At 46.5% G+C, this 21,763-nt stretch overlaps 2 protein-coding genes across 3 annotated transcripts; one reads left to right on the top strand and one right to left on the bottom strand.

Annotated features, from left to right (window-relative positions):
- Positions 1-3,973: 3,973 nt before the first annotated feature.
- RPS19BP1 (ribosomal protein S19 binding protein 1) lies at positions 3,974-6,357 on the top strand. Its single transcript, XM_074901370.1, has 4 exons — positions 3,974-4,105; positions 4,196-4,336; positions 4,609-4,706; positions 5,677-6,357. Exons 1-4 carry the CDS (start codon positions 4,057-4,059, stop codon positions 5,809-5,811), a joined length of 423 nt encoding a protein of 140 aa, XP_074757471.1. The 5' UTR covers positions 3,974-4,056; the 3' UTR covers positions 5,812-6,357.
- An 8,491-nt stretch (positions 6,358-14,848) lies between these two features.
- On the bottom strand, positions 14,849-17,984 carry ATF4 (activating transcription factor 4). 2 transcript variants are annotated; one of them, XM_074902521.1, is made up of 3 exons: positions 17,766-17,984; positions 16,324-16,638; positions 14,849-15,790 (listed from the first exon to the last, which is right to left on the bottom strand). In XM_074902521.1, the coding sequence occupies exons 2-3, from the start codon at positions 16,538-16,540 to the stop codon at positions 14,940-14,942; spliced, it is 1,068 nt and encodes a 355-aa protein (XP_074758622.1). In that variant the 5' UTR covers positions 16,541-16,638; positions 17,766-17,984; the 3' UTR covers positions 14,849-14,939. The 2 variants fall into 2 exon arrangements, with proteins under 2 accessions (XP_074758622.1, XP_074758623.1); XM_074902522.1 differs by lacking the exon at positions 17,766-17,984 and adding an exon at positions 16,913-17,743.
- Positions 17,985-21,763: the final 3,779 nt, after the last annotated feature.

Here is a 21,763-nt window from a genome sequence, read left to right as displayed (position 1 = left end):
GCATGCAGTGATCCATGGTTCTTTGTAGGAACAGTGACAACAACACAAACTGCCTCAAGTTGGTGCAAACACAGCTAAGTATTAATGACAGCAGCTTTGAACACTGCTGTTCAAAAGAAAATATAGAATATGGGATGTGGTGAAACTGGATAGCTGTCTAAAGCAAAGCACGTTCCACAATCCACATGTGAAGAAACGTGCAGAGGTGAAAATCCGTTATAAAACAGCTTGAAAATCAGTCTGATTCATTTTGGAAGAGAAAATAGAGATATATGTGTCAGTGTGGACAATACCAAGTGTTCAAACATCAGGATCCCATTTCCTAAAATCATAAGACTCTTTCTAAAAAAGTCCTAAACTAAATAAATGCTTGTGATTGTTGTATTTTACTTCTAATGCTGCCCTCAGCTTCTGTTTTTTAACATTCTGCACAATATTCCTTCAGACTGAGACTCCTACATAAACCCCTGAAACCAGAAGCTGGAACATAAAGTAAAAGCAAGCAAACAGCTATTATGAACTGCCACAGACAGAATATGATTAAGCATGAATATCAATAAAGTCTTTGTTAGTATGTAGTACAGAATAATAAAGTGGAACAGGCCAAATGTAAAATAATCTCAGACTTCTTCCAAAGCCTAGAATAACCAGGAGAACAGTCACTCCAAGATGAACCAGAAATCTTATCAACATATTCAAATGAGGAAAATTGCTATTTTTCAATACTATAAGCAAGCAAGCATAAAGTGAACTGATAATATTCACATATGGAAGTTAGTTACTTAAAACTTAAACTGATCTGTATGCTGGGTTATTTGTAATTGAAAAGCCAGCTAGCTCATAGGTATCCACTGAGGCATGAGATTTAAAGCAAGCTATAAAACATGAACATTAGCGTCAAAAAGCTTTCAAAGATAGCTTAACTCTCAGAAACAAAGACATTCTCAATCTGAAATGCAGCGCCTGTGGTTTTTGCCATCCAAAGTTAGATTACTCATGCTCTAAAATAGTGATTTATTTGGATGTTATACATTTAAATGAACACCATTTGACATTCATTCTGTCCCCAAAGTGCTTCAAGGAGCTAACTGCACTGATTTTTGAGGGATTACAAAGTGATGAAGTTTTCTTGGATGAAATTTTAATTTGAGCAGAAGCCTTAAAACACTAGAATGTAACACTGAATTTTTTTACTGCCATAGACACAAACTGTCTTAACATTAATTTTTTAATAGTACATAATAGTCTGGAAAAAGCTATTTATAGGGTCTGCTCAACTGTTTTTAACAGTGATTCAGGTAAAAGAAAGTAATAGTTAAATGTATCTATCATGATGAAATAATGAACATATCATCACTGTGAGGGTGATAAAGCCATGGTAGCTTCTGCAAAGACAAATACAGCATTTTATACGCTGTGCTCAACATAAAGCAGATCTATCAAAGACAGGTTAGTTGACTTAATCTAAGGTCAGCAGAGGATATTTTACAATTTATGACACGTAGGAGAAAAAATTATGTGATCCAAATGCCTAAATTCTACGTATATACAGATTAAGAGTAGCATATAATACACAGGCAAAATGCAGTTCACATTAAGAGACAATCATACATTCCCAGTGCAAGTCTGTAAATTGATCTTGTTTAGCACTGCAGGGACAAGATGTAAGCAAAGTCAAAAACCACGGGCAGACTCTGCACCTATGTCTGCAGGAATGTGAGAGGTATTAGTTGTACCAAAGTCACCCAGAGACATGATGGACCCTATTACCACCATGTCTGCCAAGACGAAGCGCAGCTGAATCCAGAATGCAGTTAAGAGAAACACTAATGATCATGCCCTAAGAAAAGTTGCCAGATCCTGTTAAAAGGAGCTGAAGAAATGTAATGTATTAATAATAGGTACATGATTTCACAAAGTGTTAAAAAATCCATGGCCCATGTTGGACCGTGATCTTTGGCAACAGATCCAAACCTGGGGAATGAGTCACACCATGAAGCATGCATCCATTTAACTTCTTGGTACACTAACTAGCTCCAAGAGCCTGACCGGACTCTGAGGCAGGAGACTGTGAATGCAGTTAAAGAAAGTGCCTTGCCTTCCCTCTTCAGCAGAGTGACCCCTTTGCACTCGTTAAATTTTATTCTGCTGGCAATTGCTGACTAAAATGATAGCAAGTCTGCACGCAACCTTGCTGGTCAAAGGAGGTGTTGCCTGTATTACGGTTTCTTGCTACTGAAGACATTTAATAAGAAGAGAGTCAGATTTTCTGAGAGACCTACATAATTGAGAGCTTTATTAATTGGTGCTACAGAAATTGAAATAGGATAGTATTGGTAATGGTTTATTTCTGAGGTAGAAAAGGGCATATATTTTCCAGCAACAGGATAATAAATCAGTGCAGCTTGTACCACACTAATTTGTTAAACAGGTTTTGCTGTGGTGGTAACGAAGATGTTTTTGCATCAGGTGCCTTCATAAAGGCATTTATGAGGTTATACCATTCTGACACTAAGCATGCATAACAATGTATTAGGTGATGCTAATAATGTTAAATGATGCAAATGTAGTGTTTAAACAGTAGAATAAGCTATCTTGAACATACTATGCAATATGTAACCATGAACAGCTTACAAAGAACCTGTAAATTGTATTTTAGGCGCTAAAAGAGAGTGTTTGACTGATGAGGTATTTTTAGAAATGCTTTCCCCATGGTGAGATCACTGCCAGTATCATTTATCTCACTCTGACCAAGACAAAGGTAACCTGAATATATAAGTAGTAACAAATCTTCTGCTCATGAGAATACTCTCTAGTGCTCTCTTCAATTTCAGCAATAGGCTATTATCTCACTGCTTGTTCAGCTTCTTTGCAAAACTATAATAACCTCCTTGTAACTTCACTAGCTTTCACATGACTGGAGGAACAAACCTGGCAGAAGCTCCATCTTCCACTAGCTGCTAACGGAGAACAAGAAAATGGAGAAGCACTCTGTTATACACCCAGTGACTGTCCCTCTGATTCAATCAAAAAATAGTTCCGATTACTGTAAAAGGAAAACTATGAGTGAGAAGCAACATGCTGAATAAGCAGTAAATGGTTAACATTCCTCAGCCCCGAAGACAGGAATTAGTACTGAGTAGCTCCTGTCCAGAAAAAACGTATTAGCACCATCCTATCAGCAGATACTGACATGGGATGCCAGGATCTATCCAGGGAGGGATTCATAAGAGAATGAACAATTAACACAGACATTGAGGTGACATCTGCAGGGGCTGGAGAACAATTTTCAGAGAATGAATGCCTTTTAATGAACAGAGGTTTAGCTGTTATCAGTCCCTGTTAGAGATCATTACTATGAAAAACGAGAGCTGCTTGTATCGCTTTCTCCCTGCAGTACGTATCTGAGGGTGAATAAACGTCTCCTTCTTCAGTGCCAGTTTGTAACTGCCAGCAGTGGCTATAATTGAATAAGCTTTATTCAGATTATAGCTAAATTTAGCAGATATTACCATCAAGTCTCTAGAGAGTGAAAAAGGGGTAAGAAAGCTTTAAATAACTAAATACTGAATAATACATGCAATTTATGTCAGAGTGAACCTCTGTGCCTGAGAGTTAAATCTGGATTTTGGGGCCTCGCCAAGACAAAACATGACGCCGCTGCTGTCGTCCTGGCCTGCTGTTATTATGATCATTATCCCTGTGATGGCGGGAGCCACTCGGAGCTCTGGCCCCACTGCCGCGGCTCCACGAGGCGTTACACAGAGGACCTGCAGGCCGGCTGCCGGGCCACAACACTGCAGACGCGGGAGACGGGGTCGGTAAGAAAAGGCCACCAGCAAGAACGCGGCACCCTCCCTGCGGGCGACGCGGCCTCAGACCGGGTCTGAAACGGCCTCCACGCAACATGGCGCCCCACCACGGCGCCGCTGCTTCTCGCCGCAGCTCCTCCCACGCATGCGCGTCGGGGCGCTTGCAGAGACGGAAGTGTCGTCACGTGTGGGCGGAAGTGTGGCGACGAGACGGAAGTTGGCCGCCGGCGGGGGGTGCGCGGTCATGTCGGCTTCCCTGCTGCGGCGGGGCTTGGAGCTGCTGGAGGCGCCGGGTGAGCCCGCAGGGACTAGGGACTGTGGGGCAGGGAGGAGGTGATTCCCGGTGTACGGCGGGAGTAACTCCGTCCCTCTTCCCCCTGCAGGCCGGGGAAAGGCCCCACCGGGACTCCAGCGGGGGCGAGGCGGCCTCAGGGCGGCGGGCACTGCGAGGCGGAGGAAGAGGGCGCCGGATCCCGGGAGGAACAAGGCCACAGTTAAGGGCAGAGTCGTGAAGTCGGCGATAGGTGAGTCCCGACCCGCCTCTGAGGGGAGAGAGAGAAGCGGCTTTACTGCCCTCCCCAGCCCTCGCACAGGGTCCGCTTGTGGTGTCCTGCAGCCACCCTCCTGGTCGCTTGGGTGCCTTTCTGGTGTCCCCCACTTAAACACAGCCTGAGCTGTGGATGCACCCCAATCCTTAAGTTGTAGTGGTTGCCTCTCTCTCCCGGGGCCTCACTGATCCACCTGTGCTGCCTGGATGAGCAACTTATGTGTTCTGTACCACTGTGCTTTGGTCTAGAGGAGTATCATAAGAAGAAGGCTGTGAATCACTTGAGAGAAAACCTGCAGTACATGTTGAAGGGACGATTTGTTGCAGACAAAGCCATTACAGAACAGGTAAGACTGTCACTTCTTTGTTTGGGGGTCTGCTTCTGCTAAGGAACACAGATGAATGGGAATCATCCCCAGATCTTCCAGCTTAGACCCTGTACAGAAGAGTCAAGTTTCTGTCTGCAAGTGGCCTTGGGGAATTTCTGTATGTGCTGTAACTTACAAAACTTTAAACTCTTGTTGATATGTTATCCCCTGTGATGTTCTCTGATACCAGTTAAAATGTACTGACAGCTGTTGGCTTTTCTTAATTATCAGTTATTTTATAGCTTCAGCTAGCAAAGAAGCCCTGGTTCAGACCTTCCCCTTACTGTTAATTGAACTGGCCTTCTCTGTAGCTGGAGACTGTTTATCAAGGAACCAGATGTGCTGCTGGCTCACATAACAGGAATTTCATAGCATCTTGAATGATGTGTCATGTAACCTGAGAATTTAACCAGTGGTCTTCCCCAAAGGGTAGTCACATGCCAGGATTTGAGGAGGAAAATAGCTGACATTGCTAGAATCTTGGGCTATTCTTATAAGATACAGGTTGTTAACTTACATAAACCAAGTGGTTTAGGCCAGTGTTTCTCAGGCTGGAGATTGTGAAAGGAAGTAAAGTGTATTAGAAAATGCTGAGGGAATTCCACCAACTTCTTGGGTTTTCAGGTTGTCCCGTGGAGAGACAAGATAAAAGAAGATCATAGTTTCAGAAAGTTTCTGAATTGCCATCAGTGTTTCTATCTCTGTGACAGTTACCAAAGAGTAGTTTTCGTATTTGAGACTTCAAATATGAACTTGGTATTTGCTATTGTCCCAGTGACCTTCACTGGTTAACTTCGGTGATTGCTTCTTGCTTTTCTTTGGAGGCATTCTGGGCTATGGCAGGGTACTAGTAGAATAGCAGAGATGCTGCAGGTGAGCTTGAAAATCACCATTTTGTGGTTTGGTCTGCATAACAATGACTTGTGGTTTTCTTTTTTATTGCCTGAAGGTTCTTGCTCAGAACAGAGGCAGGAAGTCCAAAGATCAGCCTCCAAAGAAGGTGTCAAAGAAGAAGCCCGAGGGAACTGTCTTTACGGAGGAAGATTTCCGTAAATTTGAGAGAGAATACTTTGGGAGACCATAAACAACATAACAGGAATTCTTGCAACTCAAGTCTTTCTGCAGTTGAGTGCTCAGCACACAGGACTGGCCATTTCCTCAGCATGTTTGAGATGGGACATTGGAGATGTGCCTCTGTCAGCAAGTGATTTAATGTTACACTTGCAGAGCAGCTCTGCATCTGTGCAGAACTTGTTAGCAGCCAGCTAGAGCCACAGAGGTTCTTTCGGCTCTGAAATGTGTTGTCCTTCTAATTAACCTCCCTCCAGCCAACATGTCTTGCATTCTTAATGTAGAAGGGCAGACCAAGCTAAATACAAATCTTCTTCCCCTTCCTCATGATCTAAGGCTTTTGGTACCTGTATTATTTGGCGTGCAGCATTTAAAGTACTGTGAGTGGAGAAGTATTCTGAACCAGCAGCAATAAATCATTAGAAGGAAAGGATGCTTTGAAAGACTTAAACCTGAATAGCCCTGCAGTTTCTGTTCTTATTACAGCCTCTGTCAGGTTTTTCAGTCATTGCAAAAACTTGATATATGTAACTTGATTAAATAATTGTTGAAAACACTGCCTCTTCTTGCTTTTGTAATAGTGATTATTGTGACAGGCTATGACTGATGAAGACAAACCATGTCGCTGTTCTGATCCAAGCATCCCTCTCTAGGATGACTCAGTTGTGTGAATGGCCTCTCTGATTCATGTTGATGTCTGTATTTAATCTTCCCTCTGACATGCTCAGAGTGCAGGTTGGAATGGAGATGACTCCTCTGATTTGCCTACTCACGGTCTCCCTTCTCCAAGGAAGAGCTCTTACATAGAGAAAGCTGTCCTTTGGATGCTTATACCTCAGCTTCTCACTGAGGTTCAGCTGGTGCTGCCAGCTGCTGTAGCCAAGAGGCGTTGCGACCCAGATGTTAGCCTCGGCATGAAGTTGAAACCAACTGAGCCAGAGGTTGTGGTGCTGGGGTGAAGGGAAGTTAGTTTTTTTTCTATCGGACTACTGCTAAATTCCCGGCTGCAACAAATAGAAGGCCCAGCAGGTGGGAGTGTTGTTCCAGACACTTCTGTACTAAAACATTGTAAATGTGCTTCTGCGGAGCTCCTGCCACTGCTCTTTCCTGCCCCTTACTTAAGAAGATGGGTAGTGTCTTCCCTTTGGAAAAAAAGAGGTAAGGAGGACTAATGCCAAGCTTTGGTTAAACCTAGGAGTCGATTACAAGGGGCTTGGCTGACCTGAGCAGCAGCTGCTTAGATGTCCAGTACTAGAGAGAATTTGGTGTCGCTTCCCTACGCTCCGATTATAATTCCTGGTCCTGTCCTCTAAAGTCTGTGTCTCCTCTGTGTGTTCTTGTCCTCTTGTCTGCATAGGAGGGAAGGTTGCCCAGATGTATGAGGTCCGGACAGGGGAAATAGTGAACATGCTGAAGTGTGTGTACTGGAAATAGTGTAATAGCATGTGGGAGGGGATTTCTTGTAATAGGATCAAGTTCAGTTGTCTGCAGCCAAAAGTGGTAAATATAGAACAGTTCAAAGACCAATTCCCTTCTTTTTGAGTTTGTTCTTGCTCCTAAAATTAAAAAACATGTAAAATAATAATGATTTTTTTCTTCATAATTTGAAAAAGTAGTTAAGCAAAATGTGTATGCAGCACATGTCTCCTTAAAACCACTGCACTCTGTGCCTGCTGCAGTGTATGTGAGCTGGTCTAACACATGCATCTCTGTGTGGAGCTGTCATGGCGACAACAGTGTGAAAAAGACAGCTGTGCCACAACTTAAGTTTTGAAAGAGGTAGACTTCTGGGGTGTTACTTGTTTCAAGCCCTCATGTTCAATATTTGGCCCTTCCTTTGACCTTACATAGGTCCTTCATGTCACCCCCTACACCTCCTCTGCCAGTTCATCCTATGCACCCTTTTTTCTGTGGTTGTTCAGCTCCTAGGCCCTTCTTCTGCAGGCTGAGGAAAGCAAAACTATCCTTTGTTGCTCCAGAAAGGAGCACTGGGGTAATATGGTTCACTTGCTTTGTATAAAACCCAGCTTGTTAATGAGGAGCTTTGAAGTGGGGCCCAGAGCAGTTTTACCCAAGTGTAATAACACACAGATCTGTGGAGTTTTAAAGTTGTTACTGGTTGGAAAGACTATTAGAGCACCACAAGTAATCAGCATATTTCTTGTGGCTATATGCCATGAGGTGTTATATTGTCGAAGAGGGTAAAGCTACCTGGCAGACTGGATTTTTCCCTCTGAAATCAAACTTGGTTGTACAGCCAACAGTATTCTTAAATAAATTAAACTTTATTTTGCGGGAGGAAGGAAAATCAAGCAGAAGAGTACAGGTGGCTCTAGATAACCCATCTTCTGCAAGGGCAAAGATCTGTCATGTTCTAGCCTTTATTTTCATCCTCTCTAGCAGAGCAGAAGCTCCTGTGAAAGAGGAACAGCTGTAGTTGAGGACAGGAGTTGGCCTCTGAGGGGAATGTCTTCAAGCTAGAGGGGAGAATAATCACCAGACTGTTATATGTACCTGGTGGTAAGCTAGAGCTAAATATCTTCTTGTACTCCAGACGGTCTAGTCATGCCTAGAGCATGGTAGCTCCTTGCTGTGCTGGGACCCTGGGAGGTGGATACCTTGGAGCAACCTGTGCCATCTCTGTTCTTTCAGCCAGACTTTTCTGTCCCATGTATGAGAGGATTAGGGAAGGAGCAGGTGCCATAGCTGCTTTTCCTAGCTGGCCTCCAACCTCCAGTTCCCACGCTGGAAGGTAAGACGCTGCAGCCCACAACGCTCAGACCTGCGGGACAGCATTTCTCTCCCGCGCAGCTGCGAGCACCAGCACAGGGAGGTGTCCTGCTGCTGCGGGGCCGGGGCCATGTGTTGGCTGAGCTCATCGGGCTGCTGGCTCTCTTCCCAGCTCTGCGACACCCGCTGAGCATCCTGCAGCAGAAAATAGAGATAGCTGAACTACAGAAGGAGGAGGGTGCCATTTTACAGTGCATCCCCCCTACATGCAGCAGGGTGTTGGAATGGGAGGCGGCAGCAGAAGCTTTAATATAAATGCAAATAAAAGCTCTGGAGTGTTATTAACATGGTAGAACCTTACCAGGGAAATGGTTTAGAGGAGGCAGAATAGTTCCCAGATGCTCAGTATTGAGTTAGCTCATTGTGAGTAAGATTCATCAAGCTGGTTAATGGCCTGTTGCACCCTCTGTTATGTGAATGAAAAGCACACAGGAAAATTTGTTTAGACAGGTACAAGCTAATGTAAGCCGATACAGCCTCTGCTGTATCAGCTAGTCTTTACTTCTTTAGTGTGGAAAGCAACAACAGCAGCTAATATCAGCATTATCGGGAGAGGGGAGGACTGCCAATGTAAACCAAGAAAACGTGCTTACCCAGGACACTAACCAATTTCTTGCCTCTGAAATGACATAGCAGTGACAAACCTGGCTGCCAGTGAACAAAGACAGACTGTAAAACTTGCTTAGGCAAACAAGACTTGAAATGCTGAAAAAGCTGCGGGGGGGGAAACCAGGGGGGGAGGGTCTTAGAAACCTTTCAAAATGTTACTCTGTGGTTTCTTTTTCATGACTGTGGTTTCAGTCTTACTGACACAGCACCAGCACCTACACTGACAGGCTAATGAACACGTTGGATAAGGGATTGGTTATTGTAGAAAGGGTGCACAGCAGCAGTGCCCTGAATAACCTGAAAAACAAAGAAGTTACAGCAAAAGGAAGTTGCTCATTTTGAGATAAGAAGACCCATCAATTCAATTAAAAATGAGCAGTGTAAAAGCAAGCAAGGTGCCTAATGCCTGCTTACAGCTCAGAACGTGGAACTGCAGCCAAGCCAGCCTGAAGAGTTAGTAGGTTTGAGATGGATTAAAGGTTTGCATATCTATCCATAGTTACATTAAATAGGATTAACAGTGCTAACCACTAACTGGTGGGGGCAGGGGAAATAAAAAGCATGAAGGTTGCTCTGCAGCTGCCCACAGGGTTACATGCACCTTTTTCTGAACAAATTAGCTGTTGGCAGGGCTAACCAGTAATCTAGCCAAGCTGGTCTGTCCTGAGCTAAACTGTTTGCATGCCAAGAAGTTCATCTATATCTCTAATGGGAGGCAAAGACTAGGTCTCTTTCTCCAACTGTCCATGTGCTGCATTGGAGATGCAGAGGAACTAAAGAACTAGGAGGTGCTCTGCCCTATATAAATTAAGCTGATGCACCTGCTGTTCTTGGAACTTGTTCCCTGCCATTTTTTAAAAGGGTGTGTATGTGAGAAAGAGAGGAAAACAGCAGCTGAAGGAGAAATGGGAGGCAGCTCCCATTATTTGGAGAACGTGCACCTATGTAATAGGGAAATTGGAGCTTGTGGGTAGACCTAGCTTCATTCAGTGGCTTGTGACACTGCATGAGTGCACTGAAAATAATGCAGAGACAGCATACCTGGGATACCCAAGCAGCCAAAATATTATTGCATGTTAGGTACTCTGTTAATTCACGAAGTCCAACTAAACAGCCTGAAACAGTTCAATGGGAAAGTCAGCAAAGATGAGCTTTTTTGGCTCAGCAAAGAATGCTCATGGTAAGACCCCAAGACTGTCTTTGCACTGGAAATGCAGTGTAACAGAAATGTATGTGCAAGTTATGTGTATAGGAAGGAAAATATAGATCCTGTTGTTTCTGAAGGCCTAAGCCTATAGCAAGATAATGTGTTATTCTGACCAAAAATGTATATATTTCCCACCTCTAAAAGTCTTTCTGAATTAGGAACATGTTTATTAAGTGGAGGAAAAGGGTGGCTACACAGCAGTGAAGGTTTAGAAAGCCAGGGACATCTCAAAATGGAGAAACTATATGGATCTGCCAAAACCAGAAGCTGAACCATAATTAAAGAAAATGTAAGACAATAATTAACGAGGCTGTGGGAAACACAGGTGAGACAAGGCATGTATATTTTTTCAAGAGGCACATGACTCCTCTCTGGAGCTGACATGGCTTTGGGGCTGGGGGAGGGGGCACTGTGGCTGGACTACCACTGCGTGAAATTGTTTCGATCAAAATAACCCACATTTTCTTTCTACCAGTCCACCTCAGCAGTGTTGAGGGAGCATTCATCTCCCAAAGGACAGCCTGACCTTGAAGCTATTCCTGGGCTTTCTGCCAGGACAAAAGCTATTTGGAAGATTTTATTGTCATTCTTTCTTCAATCTCCAAAGCTGCAGCTGGGGATTTATTTTTGTAAGCACACTGCAAAGGTGCATCTTCTTCTCCACACAGACATGCAAAGAAGGTGGTGGTTTCTTTTTATTTGCAAAGAAAAGTGCAAGCACCTGGGTCTCTCTAAAGTCAGGGCAAAGAGGTAGGTAGTTACAAATATTATGATAACAACAGAAACAAGCTCATGAGAAGAGGCCGTATGTTGTCTGAGCAGCTTTGCGAGCAGTGAACTACTGGGGGTTGGTTGGTTGGTTGTGTGTGGGAATATTGGATTCTGGTTTACCACATAGTGCAAAATGAGCTAAGGTATCAGCAGCCTGAAGGTCATGCACACTGTGCCTGTGAAGTCCATTTCACTGCCCCTAATTCAGGGGAAAAATAACCAAAACAGGAATCCCATTAGCCTGTGCCAACTTCAGATTCAAATAGCTTTTATATAACATAGATTTGCGGAATTCTGCTGTTTCCAAGTATGTGGGAAAACTGGGCTCCTCCGGGGGTAGGTAAAGCCTGCATTTCATGCACTACAATCTCTTTCTGGACATGGTATCATGCTGTATGCTAGCTGCAAGGATTTGATTGAAGCACATTTGTTCTGAGAGCCTGTAAGAAAAAGAAGACAGCTCCTGCAGTGTGCAAAATGTAAAATCAGTCACCAGACAGGAGGTTATCAGGCGTTTTCGCCCAGGGGCTGGATTTTGTTAAGTGACAGTGTCCTTAGTGTTCCTTGCCTCCTGTGGCAGGCTGGAGAAGCTGCTGGGCTGCTGAGCCAAGTGGCGTGATGCTGACTGTGCCTAACACAAGCCTGGAGGAGATGTCTAGATGAAAAACACAGAGGAAGAATCAGCCCTAATCTCTAGCCAGTGTAAAATCTTAACTAAGTTACTAAGTATAGAAACACGGCATCATTTCAGCAGGCGTTGCATAAGATTGCCATATTGGCTGCCTCTGCAAAGCTGCAAGCTCAGAGCCTCATCAAACGGTAAGGACACCAGCTGCCCTTTAAGGGCAGGTTTCTGGTTCTTGTGCAAGGACTCCTATAAAACACGGACGTGGATACAGGGCAGAGAGGAAAACAGCATAGGTGCGTCATGCATTCCTTGTCTCCTGTTCCAGCTCTGATCTTCCTTCTCTGGAGTGAGTGCAATTTGGTAAATTGGACTACATATTTTCTGCAGGGCTACAGAAACCAGAATAATGTATTTACTGACCAGCACAGATACTGCCTCATCCGCCAGCAGAGCTTACACTCAAAGAAAAATTTATTTTAGTCAAGGGTGGCTCACAGACAGCCCTGCTATGGGGTGGGGAATAAATGTGCTGACAATCTTTCCAGGCTTTGTGTGAGCTGAGCAAGGGCTGCAAAATGCCCCCACTGCCCTTGCAGCCGAGGCTGCTGCCGACTTTATTCAGAAGTTGCAATGACTCTAAGGGAAATAGAGGTGGTTGTCCTGCAGTTGGAAAGGGGGATAAGTTTGGGGAGGAGCCCTGCACAGAGAAGCCACTTGCTCATGCACTCATACCAGTTACCATGTTTTCTGTGGCTCAGCTGAGACCAAGTACATTGACACCTTAGGTGCAGATTTGACCCATCAAGGGAGACTGCCCTGCTCATTGGGCTTTCCTGCCTCTATCCCTGTGCCCAGTCTGACAGTCTAGCTAATCTGAAGGAAACCTATTAGGTTGCTCTACCTCCCAAAACAGAAGAGTCCCTTGTCCCTGCATGAAGTCCGCAGTAAGCTCTGGCGAACAAAGCAGCCCTTAAAGCAGGACCTCGATGTGCCTGCCAGTTTACAGTTCATCCCATTTAAATAGTGCATAGTAGTCATAGTGGTCGCCCAGGGGAGGTGATTGATGGGGCAGGCACTCCTATGAAGGTAAGGATTCTGGGCTGAGACTATTCAAACAACAGGGAACTGACTGTCCTGTGAAACAAACCCAAGGTAAGGGTCTTAGTTATCCACACCACTTTCAGTGTGGCATGAGCCCTAACTCCCGACAGGGAGTCTTTTTACTGTGATTTAAATAGCATCCATGTCACCCAGGCACCAGCTGTAAGCCTACACAGGTGAAGTCACCACCAAGGCCTGGCCTGCTCAGACCTCCTTACCAGCAAGCAGCTGCCTGCTGCCAGCAGTTACCTACTTCATCTGCCTGCCAGAAGGGCCTTCAAGCAGCAGGTTCCCAGATCCCACGGCTGCCATCCTGTATCACACATCGGCTAATGGCAATGAATAGGGCTGGAGACTGCAGCCCCAACTTGAGGATATAAAGAGCTTGAGTGTCAAAAACCAGGACTCCCACGAGGCTGCAACTGGACAAATGATTTTCTAATACATTTAGGGACCTTTTCTCTCCTCATTCCAGTGCTGGGCTCCCTCCAGCCGTGTGGGTGTCTGCACTGGGTAGCTCACTGTGTCGTGTCAGTGCAAGTGAGAAGGAATGTTAACTCCTCAGGCAAGGATGTGCACATCTACGTGCCAAAGCTGGCTCTGGCAGGCTAAAGAGGGATTAGGTGCTGCTAAATCTGGGCATCAGTGGCCAGAAAAAAGCCCCTACAAACCCAAACAACCCCCCCACAAAATTATTAAAAATGGCACATCCCAAATCCTGACGCTTCTGTTAGCAGAGTATGGCCACGCTGGATGTGGACCTTCACCAATGTGCAGAACCTCACAGAACTAAAACCAGCCACAGAAAAAATTTCCTTGTATTGAGTGGCTTGACTATAAACTTACCCACTAACAGGACACTAATATCTACAGGCAGAAACCACCCTATAACCCAGGCTCCTTCCTGTCATCCTTGCAGCGTATAGTAGACAAGACTCCATCACAGCAGGGTTGTTTTTCTTTTCACCCATTCAATCTTTGTTGCCATGCTCCAGCACCAGAGCACTAACTTGCCTACCACAGCCCCGCTGAGCAACACAAACCCCAGGAGCAAGGCTGCAGCTGTCGACGCTTGCCTGTATCCCTAGTGCACATGCGGTGCTCCAGCACACCAGCACCTTCTCTGCACCAGCTGCACGGCTGAGTCAGTAGAGCTTAACTACCCTTACGGACCAACTCATCTGTTCCCTCAGTAGAAGCCCCGTTTATGTTTACACCTTAGAAATGCATCTCTTCAGTGGCTGTCTCAAGAAGCCTCCATGTCTTTCACGCTTTGGTACACAAATGTCTGACATCATTAAGAGCAACCCCACCCATCTCACCCATTCACATACCAGTGAGGGCAGCCCCTACCCCAAACCCCACCAGCTTGGGCCAGGAAACACAGCCCATGCTGTTTTGGACACTTGACAGCTCCCACGGAGAAAAACCAGAACTGCCAGTTCAACACTGCCATTACATGCTCTGGACTGGTCTCCTAGCAAGGTGCTCATTTCTTAAAACTTGTATTCCCAACTTTCACATTTTGCACCTTGGATCATCCAACCTCCTTCAGAATGTTCAGGTCCGCCCAATCTAAAAACAAAACCCTCCCACCAGACTTTTCTTGACCTTATGTAGTCCTGTTTTGTATGGACTCTAAATTAGTTCTTCCACTGGAATGACACCTTTGCTACCGAACACCTGGGGCCCCCCCAATATTATCTCTCCCTTTACAATTACCCACTGTATGTTAAGTGCAGCAGGTGATGCCACACCAGTTATTAAGCAGCTTCAGCCAAAGCACTTTGTTGACTTGCACTGCAAGCAGAACAAGCAGCACAGGATGGTGTTACACCACACACTCCTCTGAAGCACACCCAATACCTTGGCACTTGTGTTTACAGCAAGGTGTGGTGCAAGTTAAGCTTTTTTTTACAGGTACCCAGTTATCTCACAGCACAGTTGCAAGTTTACTATAAAATAATTTATTAGACAGCAACACACAGCTTTCACAACAAGCTTATATACATGCACATAAAAACTGCTGACTACCCTACTCAGGGACTCTAGCTCTCTTGCCCTTGGCCTTGCGGACCTCTTCAATCAGATCTTTTAAGTACTGAATTTCCTTACTCAGGGAATCTGCTTTCTCCTTCAGGGCCTGATTTTTCTGCTCTAACTCTCTGCACTCCCCAGACAATGCCTCCTGTTCCGCTCTCTTCTTCTGCCGGTAACGTGTGGCAGCTGTCTTATTCTGCTCCATCTTTTTCAATTTTTTGTCTATTTTCTTTTCTCCTTTCATCTTTGCTGACACTGCCTTCTCTGCAGGATGATCATACGGTTTGGACCGCACAGAGGCACAGTTGGCATCTGTAGGGAACTGGTTGTCATTGGTGGATCCAACTGAATTGGTAGGACTATGCTGGGGTGTTCCAAGGTAGGAGTCTGGGCTCATGCATATTCCACTATCATCAGAATGGTTCTCCTCCTCTTTCTCAGACTTGGCAATCACTACCACTAAGGTGGGGCCCTCCTGTTTTCTTTCTCCTTCCAGAACATCCACTTCACTACCTAGTTCTAAACTAAATGAATGGTCTGGAGTGGAAGTCAGAGACCCTGGGGAAAGGGGGAAAGACCAAAGGGAAGCCAGTGGGGCCATTGGATCTGCTCCAATTGGAGATTCGGGGAGATGGGTGATTAGGTCAGTTATCAGTGGAGGTTCTTTGTTGTGAAATTCCTGGATGGTAGAGTTAAATAGGAGATCACACGTGTCTTCCAACGTGGCCATCAGCTCGTCTGGTGAGACGGTGGCTTCCAGATGTTCCATACCTAACAGGGCATCAAAGTCAAATTCCTTCAGATCCATCTTCTCCACCATCCACTCCATGCCAGAGAAGGCATCCTCTATGCAATAAGAAAATTACCATTTCAGTAAATGAGCAACCAGTGTAACTCAAGCTACTGAAAACTATCTAGAATATGATCTTTTAATGTCTTCCCCATCTCTTATATTGGTATAAAAAATCATCAGTAAAAAAATCCTCTGCCATTCAGCTGCAGAAGACTACAGGGTACTATGCAAGCAGTCAGCTGTTCAGACATTCCGTCCCTCTTACTCCACCACCATAAGAATTCATGGCCATTTGAAACATACAGCCAGGCTTGTTTCTTGTGACCTCTGCCAAGGAATAGTACCGTAACAGCTGGTATGTTATTAGAAGGACACAGAAGTACCACTTTACCATAGGCCTGTCCAGTAACCAGCAATTTGTATTGTGTAAGAAATGTACTACAAAATACTTTCCAAGCAGAGGTATGCATGTGAGGTCGCCCTTCAGATTTACAAAACCTAGTAATTTAATGTTTTAATCAGAAGGCTACTTAATGTATTATGTGCCATTAATTGACACACTTTATGCAAATAAGTAATACCTTACCCTGGCTGCTATCTATGGTGTTGCCTAAACTGTCCACAGCAAGCCAATTGGAGGAGACTGCCTTAGCCTTGTCGCTGGAGAACCCATGCGAACTGAGGGGCTTGGCCACCTCCAGGTAGTCATCTAGGAGTCCCAGACTTTCCTCAGCCACCGAACACGGCTGGCTGAAGGGGGATAATGAATCCCCCAACAGCATCTCGTTGTTCAAGAGGCTCATCTTCGTCAGTTTTTAATGCTTTGATGTCGAAGGATGTAGACAAGTAGAGGGTCTTTTTGTCGACTACAGCAATGCTGCTGTGCAGTGCCTTGAGAAACCTGCAAATAAAACTTTAATTCATCAGTACTTGTTCAACAGCTTTTTAAAAGCAGTACCACTTCAGGAAGCATTGTGGCACTCTGTAGACTCGTACGACTTCTCCACGCCGTTTGCCTGCAACACATCTTTGCGCTTTTAATTCCTTTCTGCAGGGCGGCCAGCGGCAGCCGCAGGCACCCGGCGCGAGTCTCCCGCCGGGGGCCGCCCGGCTTCCTCATACCCAAATATGGGCACGGCGGCCGCCGGCCCCGCCCACCCGCTGCCGTGACTCACCCCCACGCCAGCAGCCGCAGCCATTTCGTGATCCTGCCGCGTCCCTCTCCCCACCCTGGCAGCGGCCGCCATTTTGTAGCTTGCCACGTTTCCACCGGGGCTCCAGCACCGGGCGGCTCAGGCTGCTGCCGAAGCTTTGCAGGGCAGAGTCGCGCTAAGCGCCGCAGATGCGGTGATAGAGACGAGGTGGAAAAGGACAACAGACCTCTGAAATGAGTCGACTTACGAACGGGGGCGTTTGGATGAGAAACCGAACCAAGTGTCACACGCAACACTTTTTACACGAGTTCCCTGAAGGTTATGAAACCCCCTCCAGATCATCAGGGCACGCTTAACGCTACAGTATTAAAGAATTACAGCACCGCTGCCAGCTAATGAACAGCCCTCGTTTATCTACCACGTACCAAATGGTACTCCTGCTGCTTTCAGAACCCCTATGCCTCCAATGCCCCCTTTTCCGTCAGCCACAAAAGCATCTACCGGGAGGAGTCAAGAACATCTTCCCCACCCCCGAAGGAATATACTAAACTTACTCCCCTCAAAGTCCCACAGTAAGGAAAAACACCGAATTTTGGGTATCTGACTTCTCTTGAACTATTTAAGACACAGAAATTTCTCCGTATTTCTTCTGAAATGGCATTTCCTGCCATTTCTCACACCCGCCGCCCCGGGGAGGTTGAGCTACACAAGGATCCCACCGCTCTCCCCCCCGTTCTTATTGTTTTTCCCGGGCGATACCATCCACTACCGTAAGGATAATAAACCCGCCCCCGAAGCCCATTTAAAGGGTAAAAAGAGGGCGACTACTAACACATAGGAGAGGGAATACTCATCCCTCACACACGATACTCACGCCATGGTTGCAGGTGCCGGGGATGTGCTGAGGCCGCCGCCGCTGCTGCTGCGCCTGCTGCACTGGCCGATGCCGCCGCTGGCCCCGCCGCCCTTAAAGAGCCATGGCGGCCAGGGGAGGGGAGGCTGCTCCGGTCCGGGCCGCGCGGGAAGGTGCTGCGCGCACAGACACAAGCACTACTGATCCCTCCGCAACAGACACACAATGGGGCGACACCTCCCGCGCACCGCCTTTTATAGGAACCGAATTAAGCACAAGAAGATCCGGCTGTGAGGTGTCCTTCCGCCACACGTCACCTGCCTCTCACCAGCGCCCGCCGGCCCGTAGCTTATCTTTCAGTACTTCTCTCCTGCCTTTCTGCCACGGTTTAAACGGAGGAACCACCGACAAAGGCTACCACTCCAGGATGGAGCCACGGCGGAGGGACTATACGGTGTACATCCGCGCCGGCCGCTTCCCCGCCGAGGCGAGGCGCGTCACGTGACCGGAGCGGCTGAGGACGCGCCCGCCCGTGCCGCGGGGAGCGTGGGGGCGGGTGCGTTCTAGCCGCCAACAAAGCCGCGCGCCGGCACAGGAGGCAGCACGTAGGTCGCCACGTGGGAAGGGGGGCGCTCATTGGTGGAGGCGCGCTGTTCGCGTGCGCTGTTCGCTGTCATTGGCCAGGGCCCGAGGGAGGCCGGATGCTGAGGGAAGGGGGCAAGCAGAGGCACCTGGGCAGAGAAATGGCGCCCGCGCCAGGGGGCAGGGGGAGCTGCGCCTTCACTAACCGGTCCCTCTCGAAGAAGCCTGTGTTCTCCCTCTAATTGCCAGCGGCCCCCTTTGTTATCTACGCAAAGGCCTGCTGAGGCCAGGCCGGAGCGGGCAGCTGCTGCTCAGGCCGAGGTGCTGGCGTGGCTCCCCTGAAGCACTGAGGTGGCGGGCCGCCGTGGCCTCCTGCTCTCTCAGATAACGTGTCAGCCCAGCGCAGCGTCGCCTTCCCTCCCTGCCCGCCCCACACATGCAGAGCTCAGATTATGGCCGCTTCAGGGCGCAGGCCGCGTGTTTGCGTGCACCAGGGCGCCTGCATCTCTGACCCGAGTCTGCCGGCCTCAAGCAGCCATGGCGCACGATCGAGCTGCAGTGGTTCATGCAGAGCTTCGCTGGAGAGCAGCCGAGAGCATGAGTGCAATTAGTGCCTTCAACCTATGCAAGAGCTGAAAATGAAGTTGGTTATTCCCCAGCTGATGAATGAGAACTGCCCCTCCTGCCATGTGGCTTCATGCTGACACAGTTGCTTCTCGGTTCTCTGTGCAGGCATTACTCAGATTGATGTGAGCATTAATGGATCACCTACATAGCCTCACAGCTGTAAAGGCCAGTGTCACCTTGGAAAGTCTTTAAAGTGCAATTTCACATTTTCTATCTGGTCTAAATCAACTTGCTGCTAGGAAAGGAAGCAGCCCTCTTCCCCCCCCTGCCCCTATTCCTGGCTATACAGTTCCATCAGCTGCTTTGGCCCTCAGTGTGCCAGCTCAGCCAGCTAACCCAGCAGGAAACTCAGAGGTCAACAGTTTTCTTCTGGTTTCAGTCCCTTCATCATTTCATTTGGGTCATACAAGCATCAGCCAGCTCTAGTGAGCTGCAAGGATCAGTGCCTGTGTGTTTCCTCACTGTGTCAGAGTTGTTCACCTTCAAATGGTTGCTTTTCCACGCTGCCAACCTCACAGCATACTATCAGCTCTCAGAGCTTTGGTGGGTCCTTGCTTGTTCAAACATCATCATCTTGCAGGTCAAATTACTCTCAATTACTTATGCAAAAGGCTCCGCTATTTTGCAGTTAGAGCCTTAGTAGCACTTGTATAAAGCCATGGCCTTCACTGAGTTTGCTCAGGTGTAACTGGAATCTATTAAACAACTTGACTGATAATTTGTGAGGATGGGCGGTGACCCAGTTTCTACTTTTAGCAGTTTGGTGTTACCATCACCACTACAAAGTAGAGTTATGTCACTTCAGTCTGTAAACTGAACACTTGCTGCTGAATGAAAATGGCAATTTTTCCTCCATATTGGATTGTTGGGGGTTTTTTGTTGTTTGGTTGTTTGTTTTTTTTTTTTGTCTAGAAGCAAACGCAGATTTTGGAATGACTCATTAAAATGGAGGAGGCAGTGAAAAATGTCCTCCAACACCAGAAATCATCACAGTAGCAACCGAGTGATCTAAGATGATTGTTCTGATAAACACACCACAGAGCAGGCAGATCTTGCTTCAAAGCAAAATTCAGAGGATGCGGCAGCTTTTAAAGAAGCCAAGTAGGTGATTGGCTGGGTAGATGGGTGGACAGCATCTCCATGTCCTCACTGGCTAAGGGAGAGCTCTCACATCCCCTGCCGTGCCTGCTTGCCCCTCCTTTAAGTGAAAAGGGTGATTGTACAACTATAATCATAGCTAAATAAACAGAAATGCTATACACACCCAATCCTTCATCTTGAAAAGATAATTATAGATTTCTCTGAAAGGACTCTGGGTATGTGTGAGCAAGAATCACGCAAGCAAAAATGAAATATGCATTGAGGAACTTAATCCAGATATGCCTGTTTCCTAGCTGCCTGGTTTCCATTTTGTGTGGAAATTTGTCTGTTACAAGCTCCAGACAGAAATTTTTTAACAATCCCCTATCCAAAAAGTGAAATCAAGTAACCAGAAGCTAGCCATTTAGGGAACAGCGTATTTTTCCCTGTTTGCTGAAGGACTACAGAATTATTGTTGTTACATAATGCCATGAGCTACATCCCCAATTCCTTTATAAATCATCTCTCTGTATTTGCACATATTATGTCAGAGGTTTCTCCTTTGTGGCTAGAGTTTTTGACCAAGGTAGAAGACACTTCTTTAAGCTTAAGTAACAATTCCTTGTGAATTTTTCTACAAAAAAAATTACAAGTATTTTCTAAGGAGAGAACTACTAACTACCCTCTACTAACTCAGAAGTGTCCAAAAAGCATTCCTTTCCAGTATTACAGAATATTCGTGGGTCAGAGATCGAGAAGTCTGGCAGCTCTGAAGAAAACTGAATTTACAGTGCAAAAAGGTGGCTTCTGAATGAAGATGAATTTATGTGCATGGTCAATGAACTGCTGCTGACACATTAACAGCTTTAGCACTGTGGATGTTATTTGCTTGCCCTGAATACCATACCTCCTGGTAAAAAGAGCTCCTGTAATAAGTAAGATCCATCCCGACACAGAAGAGAGGGGCCAGCCTCAGGCGAAAGGAACTGCTCGTGCAGAGCTCACTGCAGGATAGAGGCCAAAGTGACCTTGCTGGGAAGTGATGATGCCCTGATAAATGCAGCACTGCAGAAAGCCACCTCTGGCCAAACAGCAGCATCAGGAGGAGGAAAACTAATCCTCCTCCATTCACCCTTCTCCTCCATTAAGATGGAAGGTCAATATATGGGCTTTCTTTCTTTCTTTTTTCTTTTAAAGTTAACGTTGCAAAAGAAAAGAGGTTTTCTTCCACCAGCAAGTATATAGGAGATAAACATGCTGAATGCTATGTTATTAAGTACACAAGACAGGGAGGACATAAATGTTTCCATAGTAACATCTCACACAGTGTAGACCTTCAGTATAGGATGCTCTCAGAGACTGGGGTTGGGTTGGGGGGGTTGGTACTTGTGGGCCTCTGTGATGGAGATGTTTGCACTTTCCTGGAGTGCCAAGAAAGCGGCACGCAGGGAGAAGGGCTGGCAGACGCTGCATCAGGAGGGCACCCAATCCCCATGACGGCACTGGGCAGGTGGCTTTGGGCCCCCACTGAGCCTCACTGCCTCGGAGAAGAGGCAAGATGGGCTTTTGGCTGGCCCTGGGCCCTGCTGGGGTGGCTGGGGAGGAGAGGGTACTGCCTGTTTTGCAGAAAGATGAGCTGTGAGGGCAAGTCCCCAAGGGGATTGTTGTGATAATTTCTGTCCTTTGAACCTTCCATCAGAAGGAACAGGAAGCCTTACTCTGCATTTCAG

The sequence above is a fragment of the Athene noctua genome, chromosome 3 (genome assembly GCF_965140245.1).
Source record: "Athene noctua chromosome 3, bAthNoc1.hap1.1, whole genome shotgun sequence".
NCBI lineage: Eukaryota > Metazoa > Chordata > Aves > Strigiformes > Strigidae > Athene > Athene noctua.
This window is presented reverse-complemented; position numbering and strand designations above follow the sequence as displayed.